Source organism: Oryx dammah, unplaced genomic scaffold (genome assembly GCF_014754425.2).
Source record: "Oryx dammah isolate SB20612 unplaced genomic scaffold, SCBI_Odam_1.1 HiC_scaffold_10, whole genome shotgun sequence".
In the NCBI taxonomy this organism is placed as follows: domain Eukaryota; kingdom Metazoa; phylum Chordata; class Mammalia; order Artiodactyla; family Bovidae; genus Oryx; species Oryx dammah.
The window spans coordinates 28,035,267-28,052,404 of NW_024070194.1; the positions used below are offsets into that span (position 1 = coordinate 28,035,267).

Here is a 17,138-nt window from a genome sequence, read left to right on the forward strand (position 1 = left end):
CCCATTTTTATGACAAGATGTAGTGTTTGTAACCTTCTGAGCAATGTTTGCATGTTGAGAAATCTAAACCCACATTTCTTAGGGTTTCAGATGGGTGCTCACTTATTCAGAGCTTAGGTGCCATGAATGCCCCTGGTGTCACGAAGAACAAGCCTTCCTGATCTTTCCCTTTGACAGAGAGACGGTCACCCAGCAGTGCCCAGGAAGGCACTGTCCTGAACTCTCCTCCTTCTGAAAACCCAGCTCCCCGACTCTGTGTGTGCTTGGAACGGCCCCCAACTTCCCACAGACACATTCCAGCTCCCGCCTCCTCACTGACATGGGCTCGGAGTCTCAGACAAGGTGGTGAAATGAGCCATTGGGTGGAGCTGATCAGCCAGCCTGCAGTGACACAAGCCGGAGGCCAGTTCTGTGTTGTCCCAAAGCCCCTGTGCCTCCTCAGGATTGGAGGGTCCTAGTCAGACCCCGGGGTTGAAATGGTCTTAAAGGCGCCTGCATGGAGAGGCTGGCTTTATCATTGTAGATCACGTCTGGTAGTGCCATCTTCAATGATCTGAGGGTCTCCCATCCACGGAGGATGTCCAACCCCTGCAAGGTCCCTGCTCCTGTGGACGGTGCCCCAACCTTCCTATTGGGGCAGCGCCTACACAGGTAGTTTTTTTTTTTTTTCTGACATCTGCGTCCACACTTCCCTCAAATGCCGCCAAAGCTCTGCACTAATTAAAAAAAAAAAAAATACAGTGACACCGTCACTTAATCTGGAAGAAACGCACACTCCCTGCTGCTGTCCAGTCCCATTAGTGATATTAGAAATTTGCTTTCAGAGAACAAAAGGCTTATTTCTGTACTTTGTGCTAATCTCTGGCAATCACAGCATTGTCATTTTATCTTTGTCAAAGACAATTGAGCATCAGAAATGATTGATCCATTCAGTTTGTTGCTGACTTTAATTTATATACCGTTGGGCGATGGTACAATGAAAGCAGTCTAGCATTCTCCTGTCACTTGGGAAAGAATGTGACTATTCCCTCCCCAGAGGGCATTTCCCTGGAGCCCCAACCACTTGTCACCTGGATTGCCCTCTTCCACCCGAGGACCTCGTCTGTGAACCCTGGAGTCTGTGCACACGCGGAGACGCCTGGCTCCATCACACTGAAGAGCATTTTTGTATTAAACCCACAAGTGGGAGGTGTCGGTGACTGGGGAGATGTCTGGAGTGAAGTATTTGAAACGAGGGAACGTTCATGTTATTTATTATTTCAAGGCAGCCAACAATAAAAGGTGAACCCGGGGGAAACACTTTATCAGAACAGTAAGGAGCTTTTTTTAGTTTCTAGAATAAATAGTAATTAAATCATGTAAGCTGTGACAGTGAAATTGCTTAAAAAACCAATCCTCCCACCATAATTGCTGAGATACCCACATTTTTATAAATGTTAGGTAACTTTATCCGTTACTTTCATCAGCAGAACGTGACACAGGCTGTGGGTGCCTCGTAATTTACCATGGCTTCAGGTGGCAGCTACAGAAGTACATGGATAAAAAGGCCCTGATGCGGTCCCAGGCAACAGGCAGCTTCCGCTCTGTCTTCTCCTGCAAGGAGGGGGCAGGGGGCCACAAGTGGTCCGGCGATGGAGTCACAGGAAGTGCCTAACGGATGTTTGGGGTCAGTAGACCGTCCACCTTACACGCCTGCTTCCAGGTCATGAGAAAGCTCCAGCTGCCCAAGGTCACTAGAGAATCCACTGAATGCCCCCGCTGCCGTCAACTCAGACTCCAGTTGAGCCCAGAGGTGGTAGTTAAGTTGGGGAGAGGGGGATGAGTTTGCGAGATGAGAACAGCTATGCTTCAGAGAGAATGAAGCAAATTCCTTGTGTTTTGTTGTTGTTCCTTTTTCTAAGGCCTCAGCTGATTCCCAGGAGGTAGAGATAAAAACCCCTGGACTTCCCTGGAGGCTCAGTGATAAAGAATCCACCTACAATGCAAGAGAGGCAGGTTCGATCCCTGTGTCGGGAGGATCCCTGGAAGAGGAAATGGCATTCCGCTCCAGTGTTCTTGCTCGGAGAATCCCCTGGACAGAGAAACCTGGAGGGCTACATACAGTCCGTGGGGTCACGGAGTCAGACACAGCTAAGCGCACACAGTGATAAAACTCAGTACCTGAAGGTCAAGCAATCAGTTAAATAACCGCTTTCTCACCCATATTAGAGACCAAGGACCGCAGCTGAACATAAGCTCTGAGCAGACGCCTGCCTGCCAGGCTTTCCCATCCACCCTGACCTTATCCCCTTTCTCTTGCAGTCAAGTTCAGCAGCTGCCTGGGGACCAAGGGGACGCACTATGAGACCAACAGCATGGACTTCAAGGTCGGGGCCGACGGAACGGTCTTCGCCACCCGGGAGCTGCGCATCCCCTCCGAGCAGGTGGCCTTCACCGTGACGGCGTGGGACCACCAGACGGCTGAGCGCTGGGACGCTGCAGTGAGGCTGCTGGTGGCCCAGACCTCGTCCACGCACTCCGGACACAAGGTGAGGCATGACTGCACGCAGGGAGGGCCTGGGCACATGTCCTTCCTCCTCAGGTGGCTGAGCGGAGCCTGATTGGCAGAGGCAGACACCTGAGTGAGTGGCACAAGGCTTGGGGGCAACCTCTGACCTCCCGCCTTCCCACGCAGGGCTGCTCACAGGCCCCCATCAGCTTGGTGCACAGTCATCAGCACCCTGACGGTCAGTTCCTTTGCAAACAAGGGCCTCATGGCTCCATTTCTCACTGGGCACCTCTCCTGCCTAAGCTTGCAGCCCCCCAGCCCGGGGGCTCCCGAGGCCTAGAGGAACGAGAAGTAAGACAGAGGCCACATGGCTGGCCGCACAAGGCAGACAGGGTAGCTGGTGTGAGACTGATTCAGAGAGGAGGGGGAGGAATGGGAGGAGGGAGAGGAGAAAGGGCACACCACATAAACACACACCAGCCCATGTCCCCAGGCCCCAGCCCTCCCTCTGACTTCCCCTCTAACTTAGCTGCGTGACTGTGTTGATAGGATGGGAGGGGTGAATTCACCTTCCCCCAACCGCCCCCCCATCCTGAAAGACCTCTCCGCCCCGTGTGCCCCAGGACTCCAGGTCCAGACCCCTTAGCCCCCAGAAATGCCCACGTTAGGTTTCCCGAGTCTGAGGGGATCAGCTCTCACCTTGGCCCGCGTTTCAGCAGCTGTGTTGGCCTCAGGCTGGGGGCTGCTAGGTCAGCAGAGAAATTGCGGCCCAGAGGACCGGCATGGTGGGTCCAACTGCTCGTCCATCTACATGAAGGTGGACCCATTGGGAGGGAGGACCCTTGAGAGGCCTTGTGGCCATTGGTGTTACGATATGCATGAGGTTCACTAGAAAAGACACACAGCAGTTAAAGCAGGACAGGCCGTCAGGGACAGCATCCAGGGGTATTCCTTCCGGAAGGGCCCCCAGGAAGTGGAGGGTTAGACCAGACTGACCAGATGCCTTTCTGTAGATTTATCCAGAACCTCACAGGACTAAAGTGCTCAGCAAACCCCAGTGGGAGACAGTCTGTAAGTTTCCCCAAACCTATTTGACAAAGAAACCTTCTTTATGGGAAATCTTTCAAGGCAGGTGTTCTGAGGAACTCACTTTGGAAAACTGGGGCTGTGTTTCATTTTTGTCTTATTTTTAAGCCATATTGTTAAACCACCAGGAGGTGATTTAGGTTAGAAAATCAGTGACTCGGTGGCTAGCCTTATCCTGGGAGGTGGGCTGACACTTTTGCTGATGACATCTTGAGTGCCCTCAGGGGTGTGCTGAACTAGCTAGGTATTGAAACACACTTCTAACAGGGGTGCCCCTCAGACCATGAGTCTCACCTTAAGGATGTTGAAAATCCTGAGATGGATGTGGTTTTCCATCCCTTCCTTAGTGATCATGACCAGCCACGCCATGGTGGGCAACATGGCCCTCAGGGAGGCCCCCTTCCCTGCCAGGGCCGAGCCAAGGGCAGCAGTAGAAGGCTTACATCTTGATTGCAATTGCAATGCGGAAACGGAAACAGTGCCTTGTGGCCAAGGAGCAGGGCTCTCTAAAGCCCATAGATGGCCTCAGATAAAAGGCACTAATTAAAAACATAATGACACCATTTGTCAAGCATGTTAATGAAGTGATTTCTGAGGCAGTTAATCCCCTGATCTTCCAAGAAGGTGACTGCAATTAGACAATCCCCAGGATGCGTGCACCTCCAACCCCATGGCAGGCGGGGCCGAGAAGCACCTGATCTGCAGATTCCACGTCCCAGGTTAAGGGCATCCGTGGGGTGACTATGGGGCCGCACCCTGAACAGATGACACGCGACCGTGTAGACAGTGGGTACCTCCCTGCCACCCACCTGAGCCAGTCCTTCCCTGTTTATTTCCCATCACCTTCGTTGCTAAGGGCTCCGTGCTTCATATCTTCAAACCCAAAGAGCCTTACCCTGACTTTCTAGGACCCTTCCCTAAGTGTGTCCACATCAATCCTCACACCATCTCCCAAAGTGGACACTGTCACTGTCCCCGCTTTACAGGTGGGGAAGCTGAGCTGTGTGACTGCAATCTCTTGCTACATGGGAGAACTGATGTTCTGGAAAGGAGTAAATAAGGGAGTTTCCAGGCACAGCTGAGCCCAGCATCATAACAGAGCCTGGCTGCCCTGGGTTGTCTGTTTGGATCAAGCTCCTCCAGCTTACCAGCTGATGTTCTGGGACAAGCATACAACCTCTCTGAGGCTTTGTTACTCTGGAAAATGGGACAGCAATGCTGCCTACATCCCACCCAAGGGTTGTTAAGAGGATTATGTGGGATGATGAGAGGTCAGGCAGGGTGCAGACTCTATGAGACCATCGTCCCCAAAGAGGTGAAAAATAGATCTTCTTGCTGTCATTGGCATGGTCCCAGCCCTCTGAATCCTTTGCTCTTCTCGGCCACGGGGTCCTCACCAGGATGGTGCCTGGGAGGACAGGGAGGAGTGCCGGTGTGGGAGACCAGCTGGTGCGCCCTTACAAAGCAGGGTTGGCCTTTGAACAATGTCACTCTGTGTAAATGGATTGAGGTGATCCAGATGGCTGGTGTCCTTAGTCACCTGCCAGAAGCAAATGTCAATCTTCTCCAGGGGAAGGTATCATGCCAGACCTCAAATTATATCTGTCTTCTTTTATATACAATTTCTAGCACTCAACCGAAAATGACTGGAGGAACAAGATAAGATAACTAAAAATTAAGAGGAAAAGCAGATAATAATCAAAGACCCATGGGGTAGATTTACAATTATATTATTAATTATAATCATTAAAAATAGATTAACTCTTGTACTTGGAAAAAAACAAACTGACAATATATTTTTCAAAATCTATCCATATGCAGCTTACAGGGCTTCCCTTATAGCTCAGTCAGTAAAGAATTTGCCTGCAATGCAGGAGACCTTGGTTCGATTCCTGGGTCAGGAAGATCCCCTGGAGAAGGAAATGGCAACCCATTCCAGTATTCTTGCCTGGAGAATCCCATGGACAGTGGGGTACCTGGCAGGCCACAGTCCTACGAGTCTACAGTCCACGGAGTCACAAGAGTAGGACACGACTTAGCAGCTAAACCACCACCATGTAGCTTACAAAAGATACATCTAAAAAGTATAAGGATACAGAAAAGCTTGAAGTAAGAGCATGGGGCGGGGAAATACCAGCCAAATAAACAAGTATGAAATTAATGGTAAATTTTAACTAACATCTGTAAGTAAACAATGGAGCATGCAGACAGACTATCAGTAAGGAGACAGAAGATTAGAAGCACAGAACTAAGAAGGCTGACCTTGGTGAAATGTACATAAAGCGCAGAAACCCGCTGCGGCTAAATACAGATTGTTTACAGGTATACTCAGAACACTTGCAAAACTTAGCCAGACGTCAAGCAAACGTCAAAATGCTTCAGAAGTTTAGAATCAAAATGTAGTTTCTGTTCTTCTTACCACAGAGCAATTAAACTAGAAATCAATAAAAAAGAAAATTACTGAAAAATCCCCATAGATTTGGAAGTTAAGTAAATGCCTTCTTCTTAACCCTTGGGTAGAAAATAAATCACATGGAAATGGGAGATTATTTTGAACTGAGTAATAAAACCAGTTGGGATGTATTAATCGCTGAAGTCATGCCAGGTGGAAATGTTTAGCCTTAAATACATATATTAGAAGATAAAGAATGCAAAAAATCAGCAATTTTAACACTTATCTCAAGAAATTATAAAAATGGGAAATGAAATACAAAGTAGAAAGAAGGGAATAATAAAACGAAGAGGAGAATATAATGAAACAGAAAATAATAGAATCAACAAAGACAGAAGTCGGCTCAGATAGACTAAGAAAAAACCTGAAAATAATTCCTATCTAGAATGACAAGAGAACTTCAGGACCAATCACACAGACATTAGAAAGGTCACTTGAGGACATTATATACAATTTATACCAATATATTTGAAAACAAAGATGGAATAGGTAACATTCTAGAATATAAAATTTACAAAAATTAACATGAAAGGAACATCTGAACTGTTTTATTATTGTGAATAAAGTTTTAGTTCAGATTTTTATGACACACAAAAAATTACTCTCACCATGATGGCTCCACTGATAAGTTTTACCCAAGCTATAAGGAGTTAAAATTCATCCTACAAGAGGGATGGCTTCCCCAACCAAATGGGGACCATGTTGAAACCAACAGGAACTTTCCCCAAAGCCAGCAAGGACCTTGAAAGAACCATGAGAGAGAGGATCGTTACATGCCTGTCCACTCAGAATAGATGGGAAAAAACTCTAAGCAAAATTTTAACACACATGAATCCACCCATGTTTACATGGGATAAACAATGGCCACATTTGTCTGTTTCAAGAAATCAGGATTTGGTTTAACACTTAAACATTAATCCAAGTAATGCAAAATAGAATAAACATCCCATGATCATCTGAAGAGTGATTATTAAATTTAACTTCCATTCAAGATGAAACTGTTCAGCAAATGAGGAAAAGAAACCATTCTTAATCTCAAAAAGAGTATCTATAGCAAACATCTGAACTACAGTTCAAATACTCAAAGCCTTCCATGACTTCAAAAATAGGGCAAGGACACTCTTACATCACACACCAGAGCTGCAAGCCAGTGAGTTTAGGCAAGAAAAAGAAATCAGAATAAACAGAACTAGCATTATGTGTAGTTTATATAATTGTGAATGTAGAAAATCCAAAATAATCTGTGGCTAATTTATTGGAATTAATGAATGTTAGCAAGGATGCTGGATGTAAAAGCAATTGCATCTCTACAGACTGCAGGATGGGAATACCAGACCACCTGACCTGCCTCTTGAGAAATCTGTATGCAGGTCAAGAAGCAACAGTTAGAACTGGACATGGAACAACAGACTGATTCCAAATAGGAAAAGGAGTATGTCAAGGCTGTATATTGTCACCCTGCTTATTTAACTTATATGCAGAATACATCATGAGAAACGCTGGACTGGAAGAAACACAAGCTGGAATCAAGATTGCCGGGAAAAATATCAATAACCTCAGATATGCAGATGACACTACCATTATGGCAGAAAGTGAAGAGGAACTAAAAAGCCTCTTGATGAAAGTGAAAGTGGAGATTGAAAAAGTTGACTTAAAGCTCAACATTCAGAAAATGAAGATCATGGCATCCGGTCCCATCACTTCATGGGAAATAGATGGGGAAACAGTGGAAACAGTGTCAGACTTTATTTTGGGGGGCTCAAAAGCACTGCAGATGGTGATTTCAGCCATGAAATTAAAAGACGCTTACTCCTTGGAAGAAAGGTTATGACCAACCTAGATAGCATATTCAAAAGCAGAGACATTACTTTGCCAACTAAGGTCCGTCTAGTCAAGGCTATGGTTTTTCCTGTGGTCGTGTATGGATGTGAGAGTTGGACTGTGAAGAAGGCTGAGCACCAAAGAATTGATGCTTTTGAACTGTGGTGTTGGAGAAGACTGTTGAGAGTCCCTTGGACTGCAAGGAGATCCAACCAGTCCATTCAGAAGGAGATCAACCCTGGGATTTCTTTGGAAGGAATGATGCTAAAGCTGAAACTCCAGTACTTTGGCCACCTCATGAGAAGAGTTGACTAATTGGAAAAGACTCTGATGCTGGGAGGGATTGGGGGCAGGAGGAGAAGGGGACGACCCAGGATGAGATGGCTGGATGGCATCACTGACTGGATGGACGTGAGTCTGAGTGAACTCCAGGAGTTGGTGATGGACAGGGAGGCCTGGCGTGCTGCGATTCATGGAGTCGCAAAGAGTCGGACACGACTGAGCGACTGAACTGAACTGAGACTGCAGGAGATAGTTAAGGACAGGGAAGCCTGGCATGCTGCAGTACATGGGGTCGAAAGTTGGACATGACTGAGCAACTGAACAACAACAACAGACCAGGAATAGTTAGAAAATAAAATCTGAACCAGATACCGGTTACAACTGCATTAATTATACAAGACCCTTACGAATTACTGAGAGGAATTTTTTTCTCTTTGGCTGTACTCTGCAGCTTGTGGGATTTTAGTTCTCACACCAGAGATTGAACCCGGCTCCTCGGCAGTGAGAGCATGAAGTCCTAACCACTGGATCACCAGGGAATTCCCTATGTATTACTGAGAACACTTAAAGATCTTTGAAAATAGAGGGATACACCCTGTTCATAAGAGGTTTAATGTTATGGTGATGTCAATTCTACCCAAAGGTTTCTACAGATTTAACACAATCCCACCAAAAATCCAACATGTTTTTTCTTTGCTTTTCTATAGAAAGGCTAAGAGCTGACTTTAAATTTTTAAAGAGAAATACAAAGGGCTTCCCTGGTGGCTCAGTGATAAAGAATCTGCCTGCAATGCAGGAGACACAGGAAACGTAGGTTCGATCCCTGGTTTGGGAAGATCCCCTGGAGGAGGGCTTGGCAACCCACTCCAGTGTTCTTGCCTAGAGAATCCCATGGACTGAGAAGCCTGGTGGGCTACAGTCCATGGGGCCTCAAAAAGTTGGACACAACTGAATGACTGAGCATGCATGCAGGAATAACCTAGAATGACACAAAAATGGGAGGCCCAGGTGCTTCAGACATCAAGACTCCGAATAAACCACACCAGTTTCTCAGCCTCACCACTGCTGGCATTTGCAGCCAGATCATCTCTGATGTGGGGCAGCCCTGTGCACTGTGGGATGTTTGCCAGCATCCCTTGCCCCCTCCAGATGTTAGCAGCAGCCCGCCACCCCTGTTTGCAACAAAGCTGTCTCATGTCATCCTCACATGCTCCCCAGGAGCCCCATCTGAGAGCCACAGAACTACAGTCATTAGGTGGTACTGTTTGAGATCAAACAAATGGAACAGGATAGTCCAGAAAAACTATTTAACATTTTGGAAAGTCTTATCTTCATGGAAGGCTTCCCTGATAGCTCAGTTGGTAAAGAATCCGTCTTCAATGCAGGAGACCCCAGTTCAATTCTTGGGTCGGGAAGATCCTCTGGAGAAGGGATAGGCTACCCACTCTAGTATTCTTGTGGCTCAGCTGGTAAAGAATCCGCCTCCAGTGCAGGAGACCTGGGTTTGATCCCTAGGTTGGGAAGATCCCCTGGAGAAGGGAAAGGCCACTCCACTATTCTGGCCTGGAGAATTCCACGGACTGTATAGTTCATGGAGTTGTAACAAGTGGGACACAAGTGAGCAACTCACTTTCACTTTCATCTTCATGGAGGTTTAACTTTTATACAACAAAATTCGCCAACTTCACATAAATGACTTGATTTACCTTGTCAAATACACACGGTGCCAACATTGGATTTTTTATGAGTGGCGCTGGATGGCAGAGGCCAGTAAACTGCAGCTCACAGGTCACATCTGACCTGCCACCTGCCTGCTGATGCCTGCAAGCTAAGAATGGTTTCTGTAATTTCAAATGGTTGTATAAGCACTTAAATTAATATCCTCGACTTTGCTTCTTGACCTGCAATGTCTAAAATATTTAACTGTGTGACCCCTTAATAAAAAAAATTGTCAAGCCTACTTAGAATAGTGGAGGAGGACTGTCTTTTCCGTAAGTGATGCTGGGCCAATGGGGTACCCGAAAGGGGAAAAGTCAAGTGACCCCTTTGTTGTGCTTAGTCGCTCAGTCACGTCCAAGTCCTTGCAACCCCATGGACTGCAGCCTGCCAGGCTGCTCTGTCCCTGGGGATTCTCCAAGCAAGAATACTGGAGTGGGTTGCCATGCCCTCCTCCAGGGGATCTTCTCTAATGAGAATGTGGAGAAATGGCATTCCCATGTGCTTGGTGGGGATGCATTATGGTACAGCCTCTCCAATAACAATCAGCATTTTCCATTTAAATCTGAATATACCTTTGCCTAGTTGAGAGGAAAACTGTTCCTCTTCTCACACCTCTGACACCAAAGCTGTAGGTTTTCCACCCCAGCCAATCCTCTGACTTTCCATGGACACCAACTGGGTATTCTCTAATTTATTTCAATTCTGACCCTCACAGCCCAGAGTCAGCACAGACCGTGAGGCTCAGGGCTCAGTCCACAAGCCCACTTCCCGTCACATGTGGGTGACAAGTGGTGAGTCTCCTCCTGGTTGCTCGCTCCTGTCCAACTCAGTTCTCACCACCCACACCTCTGGTCAATCATTTGCTACAAAGGTTCACAGAATTGGGGGCAGCACACACTTACTCTTCCTAGTTTATCATGAAGGAATGTCCAGGTCAAGCACTACATAGGGAGAGGTCCAGACAGATCTCAAATGCAAGGGCTTCTATCCCCGTGGTGATGGGTGCACCACCCTCCCACCACATGGATGTGTTCACCAACCCAGAAGCTCTCTACACCCCAGAGCTCAGGGATTTTTATGGAGGTTTCATCCCGCAGGTAGGATCCATGAACTCAACTTCTCAACTCAGCCCCCTCCCCTGCCCAGAGGATAGAGTGGGCAGGGAGCTGACAGCTCCAAGTTCCTAATCATGACTCAGACTTTCTGGTGACCAGCCCCCTCCAGGAGCCCACCCAGAGTCACTTCACTAGAACAAAAGATGCTCTATCATCCAGGAAATTCCTAGGGACTTAGGAGCCATGGGTTAGGTACCCCTGTCAATCCATCACTGCAGAGGTTGCAGGGGTTTCAAGAGCTCTGTGTCAGGAATGAGGAGCAGAGACCAAGCGTGTATTTTTCATCATGCCGCTGGTTATAGGTACAAGGAAGTATGTGCTCATCCATACCAAGAGCTCTGCACCAGAATTTGATGAACCTGAAAAGAACCCAAAGGCTCATCGGCACTAGGTTGTTTAAGAACCTGGTGGTGGCTTCATGCAGTGAAATTCTGTGTAGCAGCAAAAATGAACCGGGAAGGCAAATCCCACAGACATGCACCGAGGGACAGAGGGCCAGGAAATGCAGACTGTGGTCCAGACGTGGACAACATGGAATGTGTGTACAACCTCACAGAGGAAGCAGGAGGAGGCAGACCTAGGGGGCTTTGAGGAATGAGTGGGGGTACCGGGCCAGGTGTTCATTCTGTTATCATTCCTGTGTTTGTTTACTGAAGTTGCAAGCACTTTTCCACAGGTCCTTTATACTTCACAATTTCAAAGCATCTTTTCAGTGCATGCAGAGGGCTTTCTGGCTGGGTTTGGAAAGGTGGGGAGTTCAAGGGGGACACCGCAAGTGGGAATTCTGCTGGTAGAAGTTTCTAGAAACACAAAGTGTAAGTGTTAATCACTCAGTCATGTCCGACTCTTTGTGACCCCATGGACTGTAGCCTGCCAGGCTCCACTGTCCGTTGAATTCTCCAGGGAAGAATACTGGAGTGAGTCGGCCATGTCCTTCTCCAGGGGATCTTCCTCACTCAGGGATCAAACCCGGGTCTCCTGCATTGCAGGTAGATGCCCTGGTCTGATTCACCAGGGAAGTCAAAGGGCCTGCTGCAAAGGAGCCATTTGCAGCGTTAAAAGTCCCAAGAAACTCTCATGAAAGGAGACTTGATGTGAATCCCTGGAGGAGGGCGCAAAGGGACCCCCTAATTTCCCGGCTCCGTAAATCCCTGCTCTCTCGTGTCAGGTCCCATCAAGCACGGTCTCCCTCGTCCGTTATTTCAGCGACTCTCAGGGAGTGGGCAAAAGCAGCTTTACGGTCAGGTGAACCATAAACTCCTGGCAACTTCTCCCTTTCCTCTCCCTTCTTAGCAACCATTTAAAGGCGGTCTTTTTGTGGGTAATACCAGCAGGGCTGGAATCTGGAAGAAGGTTTTTGTGTGCAGTCTTGCAGGAAAGCTGATAGCAATTCAATTAGAAAATGCAAATGAGGTCACATATTTCCCACGGGAGAGCTGCATCGCCCCCAAGGAACTGGAGCGACGTTCGGCCTCACAGTCGATGCTGAGATCAAGTTCTTGCACCCTCGTCATCTGGCTGGCTGTGCAGCACTTGGAAGTGGGTATAGTTTGCGAAAAAGGAAACTGTTGTTTATGAAACGAATATTAGATTGTAGAGTGTGTCAGCATCTATGAAAGATAAACTCAGTCGCACGTTATCCCGTGCCTGAGCCCAGATGCCAAAGCGCCATCTTTCCCTGGGATTTCCACCTCCCCAAGTGTTGGGCTGAACTGTGCCCCCAGAGTTCCTGTGGGGAAGTCCTAGCCCACAGTTCCTCAGAATGGGACCAGGTTGTCAGACGTAATTAGTTCCAGTGAGGTCCTCGGGGCAGAGGGACCCTAATCCTACGGGACTGGTGAACTTATTAAAGAGGAAATTTGAACACAGACACAGTCCTTGGTGCTTCCCCTATGGTGCAGCAGTAAAGAATCTGCCTGCCAATGCAGGAGATGCAAGTTCAATCCTTAGGCCAGGAAGATCCCCTGAAGGAAGAAATGGCAACCCGCTCCAGTCTTCTTGCCTGCAGAATCCCATGGACAGAGAAGCCTGGCAGGATACAGTCCATGGGGTCGCAGAGAGTCAGACACGACTGAGTGACTAAGCACAGCACAATGGCACAGTCCCGGGCAGGACCCGTGTGAAGATGAAGACAAGGATGGAGGTGACCTTTCTGCAAAACAAGGACACCGCCAACCACCAGACTCCAGGAGAGGGGTCTGGGGCGAGCCTCTCACTCAGCCCTGCGGAGGGACTGCCCTTCCCACACCTGGTCTTGGCCTCTAGCCTCCAGAATCATGACATAAGCGTCTGCCGTGGAAGCCCCTGTCTTTGGTGGGCCCAGGACAGTCAGTCACTGGGGATGTCGCTGGGTGGAGACATCCAGGTGGATGAGAGTTCGGAGCTTCCTGTCCTCTTCCTGCCACTGCTTGGGTCTCCAGTCCCAGCAGGACATCTTGCCAAGACCACAGGTGTTAAAGCCCCATCCCCACGGTCTGCCTCTGTGAGTAGAAGGAGCCCGTCTGTATCACAGACACTCAGATCTGTGACAGGACACAGAATGGAGAGGACTTGGCTGAGAAGCAGTTTCTGAGACACACCCTGCGCCCCCCCTCCCCAGCAATGAGGCCCTAAGGAAAGGCTGGCCCCCGAGCAGCCCTTCATGAGCGCCAGAGGACCAGCACCCATGCCTTAACCCTACGCTGCCCACTTGGGAGTCTTAACCAAAGGGGGCCAGTGGAGCCTGCCACACGCAGTGTCAGCTAGGGAAAGCACGTGAAGGTCATCAGGTGGAGCCCTGGAAGCAGAGTGTGCACGCACCTTCAGAAAGTAGCAAAACGGTCCTTTTATGCTTTTCCAAAAGGTGGCCTCCACGTGACAGAAACAGAGATTCCCAGTGTGGCCAATACGTGAGAGTACGGCTGGCGAGCAAGCACACTGCTGTCCATGTGCCTGTTCTCCGGAGGGTGGCAGCCACATTCATGCGTGATGGTGAGCTCGGTGCTTCAGGCACAGGCTTGACTGCCTGGGGGACTCGAGAACCGAGTGTCCGTGTCACAGACCCACACAGACTGCCAGGAAGGAAATCCATACTGACCACAGCCAGGTGGACCCACCCAGTGATGGGTGATCAGTTTTAGACCTCAGTGGGGGCACAGTGCTCCCCAGAAATCCGCAGCTGTTAACTCTGCAAGTGCAAAAGCAGGAGTGAGTTCCAACCCCTGGAAACTGCACCTTCTGCAGTTTTGGAGGGCTCCCGGCTGCCCCAGGGAGAGCAGGAGTGACACGGTGGAAAAGGGCCAATTCGGACCATGTTTCAGGCTGCTGATGTCCTTGAATGAGTGTCAGGGTCTGCGTTTTGCAGAGGAGAGGTGTCCAGGGTCCAGGCCCAGGGAGAAAGGCTTGATAATCACTGGTCACTTTCCCTGGCCTGTCTTGGGAGTGCGGAATGGCCCAGGGCTGGGCCGGTAGAAGGCAGAGGCTGCTGGTCTGTCCAGGAGACCAGGAGTGTGACATCTGATTCGAGACCGGAGATAGGAAAAGCAGATAGAGATGGGAGCACCCTCGGGCTAGGGGAGCACCCTTAGGCAGAGCCCAGGTCAGGTGGCCCTTCGAGAGGCATTTGTGTCTATTCTAAGATGTGTCGACGTTCCGGGGGAGCTGAGAGCAAGGGTGGGAGGGTGAGGCTTTTTCTGCAGCAACCCTGGCTGGGCCAGCACCATGCCCAGCCTGCTTCCTGCTGTGTCTCTGCTGAGAGAGAGGCAAGGAGTGGGCTCCGGTCAGGGCTGGTTTACTAAGTGGGGTGAAGGCCCCCAGGGGCTGGCCTGGCTGCCTCTCCTGCCCCATGGGGACCATCGCATCTCACCACTGTGCTCCGGCCGGCCACTGTCCGTTCCCTGCTCCAGGAGGTCCCACCACCCAGTACCCACCACCTGGATCCTAGCACCTCCTCCCTCTCAGCTTCTCTTTTTCCTGAAAATACAAAAGCCTCAGAGGGCGGAAGCCATCCCCACCCAGCCAAGTCCCCCACTCTGCCTCCTTGTTCCCATGAAGGGACACCCGTCACTTCTGCAGGACACACCCCTCCATCCCTCATCGCCTCTCCTGCAGCTGTGCAGGAAACAAGATGCAAGTACAAACAGAAAGAGACCCTCCCTCACCACCCACAAAATGCTCATCCTGACCGAAGCCTTCCAGAATCATCCACGTTGACGAAACTGACCGTTTTTCTCACTAATTGACACCAATGTGAGCGATCCCAACCAGTCCCACCGCTTGCAACTCCAGAAAAAAGTCATACATTTTGGCTCAACTTGCTAATTTATTTATCTTCTCTTACCGTAATTGTACTTCTTTCTGTAAACTAAAGAGTAATTTCATTTACGTTGTTGCTGGCAAAACATAATTTTCCTAATTCTCTAGAGCAGGTCCCCCAGCGGGGCACTCGGGGCTTCTCCAGGAGGAGAAGCCTGGAGTTTGGGTTGTCACAGAGAGTTGGGGGTGCTCCTGGCGTTGCGTGGACCCAAGCACCCTACAAGTGCACAGGACGCCCCCCAGAGCACGCCCTGCTTCCACATGTTGGCAGTGCAGAGAGCCTGGTTTAGAGCCAGGTGGGATCAGGGGGAACTTCTCAGGCCCTGGGAGACACGTTATCCTGTGTCTTCGTTTTGCAGGGGACACAAGGCTGGAGAGGGCAAGGGGTGTGCTTTGAGCGTCTGTTAAGAGAAATGAGGTTTTCAAACTACTTGAGAACACAAAGCTTCCCTAAGGATAATGATGATGGAAACAAGCCGCCTGAAAAACCAGGGCTCAGTGGTTTCCCAGGGATGCTCCCACCCCCACAGTCCCTGACCCGTCTGCTTAGGCAACAGTGACAGTGGTCTCAGAACAGCACAGCAAGGCGACATCCGCCCTCCACGTCAGGGCTTCACCTTGTGAGTGAGGAACAGGGAGGCCGAGTTCAGACCCCAGCCGCCGTCACAGCTGTATGAACCTGGCCAGTCCTTGGACCTCTGCCCAGGTATGAGTGACGACCGTGTCAGCTCGTCCCTTCCTGGGTTGTTCTGGGTACAAGTGAACGAGGCCGGGGGTTGAGGAGTCCATCCCATCCCCCATTCCACCCCACCCCCGCATCCCCCGCACACCAGGCAGTGAGCACAGAAGTGTTAGCTTCAGACTTTCCTTCCAAATATGGATACACAAGGAAATAATCATGCTGTTTCGTGCAGGAGACCTTTCTTTCCATGACTTTTATGGGAATTCTCAAAACAGTCTCCCCATCTTAGAAGAGATGGGAAGTAAGAAATACCATAGTTGCTTTGAGGGGGGCAAGGATAGGGCATTGGTCTTCCCCATTGTGTTGTGGATGTAAAAAAAATTCCACTAAGTGCCTTTTCAGAACCAAACTCATGCAAATGTTTGTTTAGAATGGCTCCCATGCTCTATTTGTTAAAGAAGGGAGCTATCTTTCTGTTGTTTTATTTTGTGTTTGTTAAATACCATTTTATTCTGTCGGTCCTTAGCTGCCATGGAAACCAGCCAGAAGGCTGCAGACAGAACCCTAGTTAAATATTTTAAATATACATGCTTGCAGGCAAACAAAATGTACCATTTTTCAAATGTATATTGAAAGGGAAGTCAGAGGTAGAGGAATGAACTATCTTATAGATTTTGGTGCCTTTATTTTTTTCTCATAAAATCTAATTATCCTCAGTGAAAATCAGTACTAGACCTGACATTTGGGGGAGTTGGGATGGGTAGGACGCTGTTTCCTTATTTGAAGCATGTTTAACCCAAAGCTGTAAGGAAGCAATGAAAACAGGAAGGCTGGTGAATCAGAGACCAAGGAGAGAGCCCTAAATAACACTGATACTTGAGCCTGACTCTCATGCACCTGCGATCCATCACACACAGTGTGAGTCCACACGCAGACACAGCGTGTCATCCCCTCATGTCTCATTCTGAGCACAGACCCACAAATTCTGTAACCTGGGAGCACCAAGCCCTACACCATCATGTTTCTGCTGGGATGGGCCACTCCCTTCCCCAATATCAAGGCCCCCAAGAGGGTCCAGTGAGACTGCGAGCAATCTTGGTCACTTTAAGAAGGTGCAGGAGCAGGCAGGGCTGGATGCCGGTTAAAGGAAAGGGGTGGGTACCCAGAGATGGTAGTAGAGTGAGACTCACGGGCACAGGT

At 49.1% G+C, this 17,138-nt stretch overlaps 1 protein-coding gene across 1 annotated transcript in view; it reads left to right on the forward strand.

Moving 5' to 3' along the window:
- Positions 1 to 2,307: 2,307 nt before the first annotated feature.
- CDH4 (cadherin 4) overlaps positions 2,308 to 17,138 on the forward strand; it is a 129,659-nt gene continuing 114,828 nt past the window's right edge. Inside the window, exons 1-2 of the mRNA XM_040248713.1 lie at positions 2,308 to 2,528; positions 10,564 to 10,569. Coding sequence (XP_040104647.1) covers positions 2,355 to 2,528; positions 10,564 to 10,569 — 180 coding nt within the window. The 5' untranslated portion in view covers positions 2,308 to 2,354. The remainder of the gene's footprint in view (positions 2,529 to 10,563; positions 10,570 to 17,138) is intronic.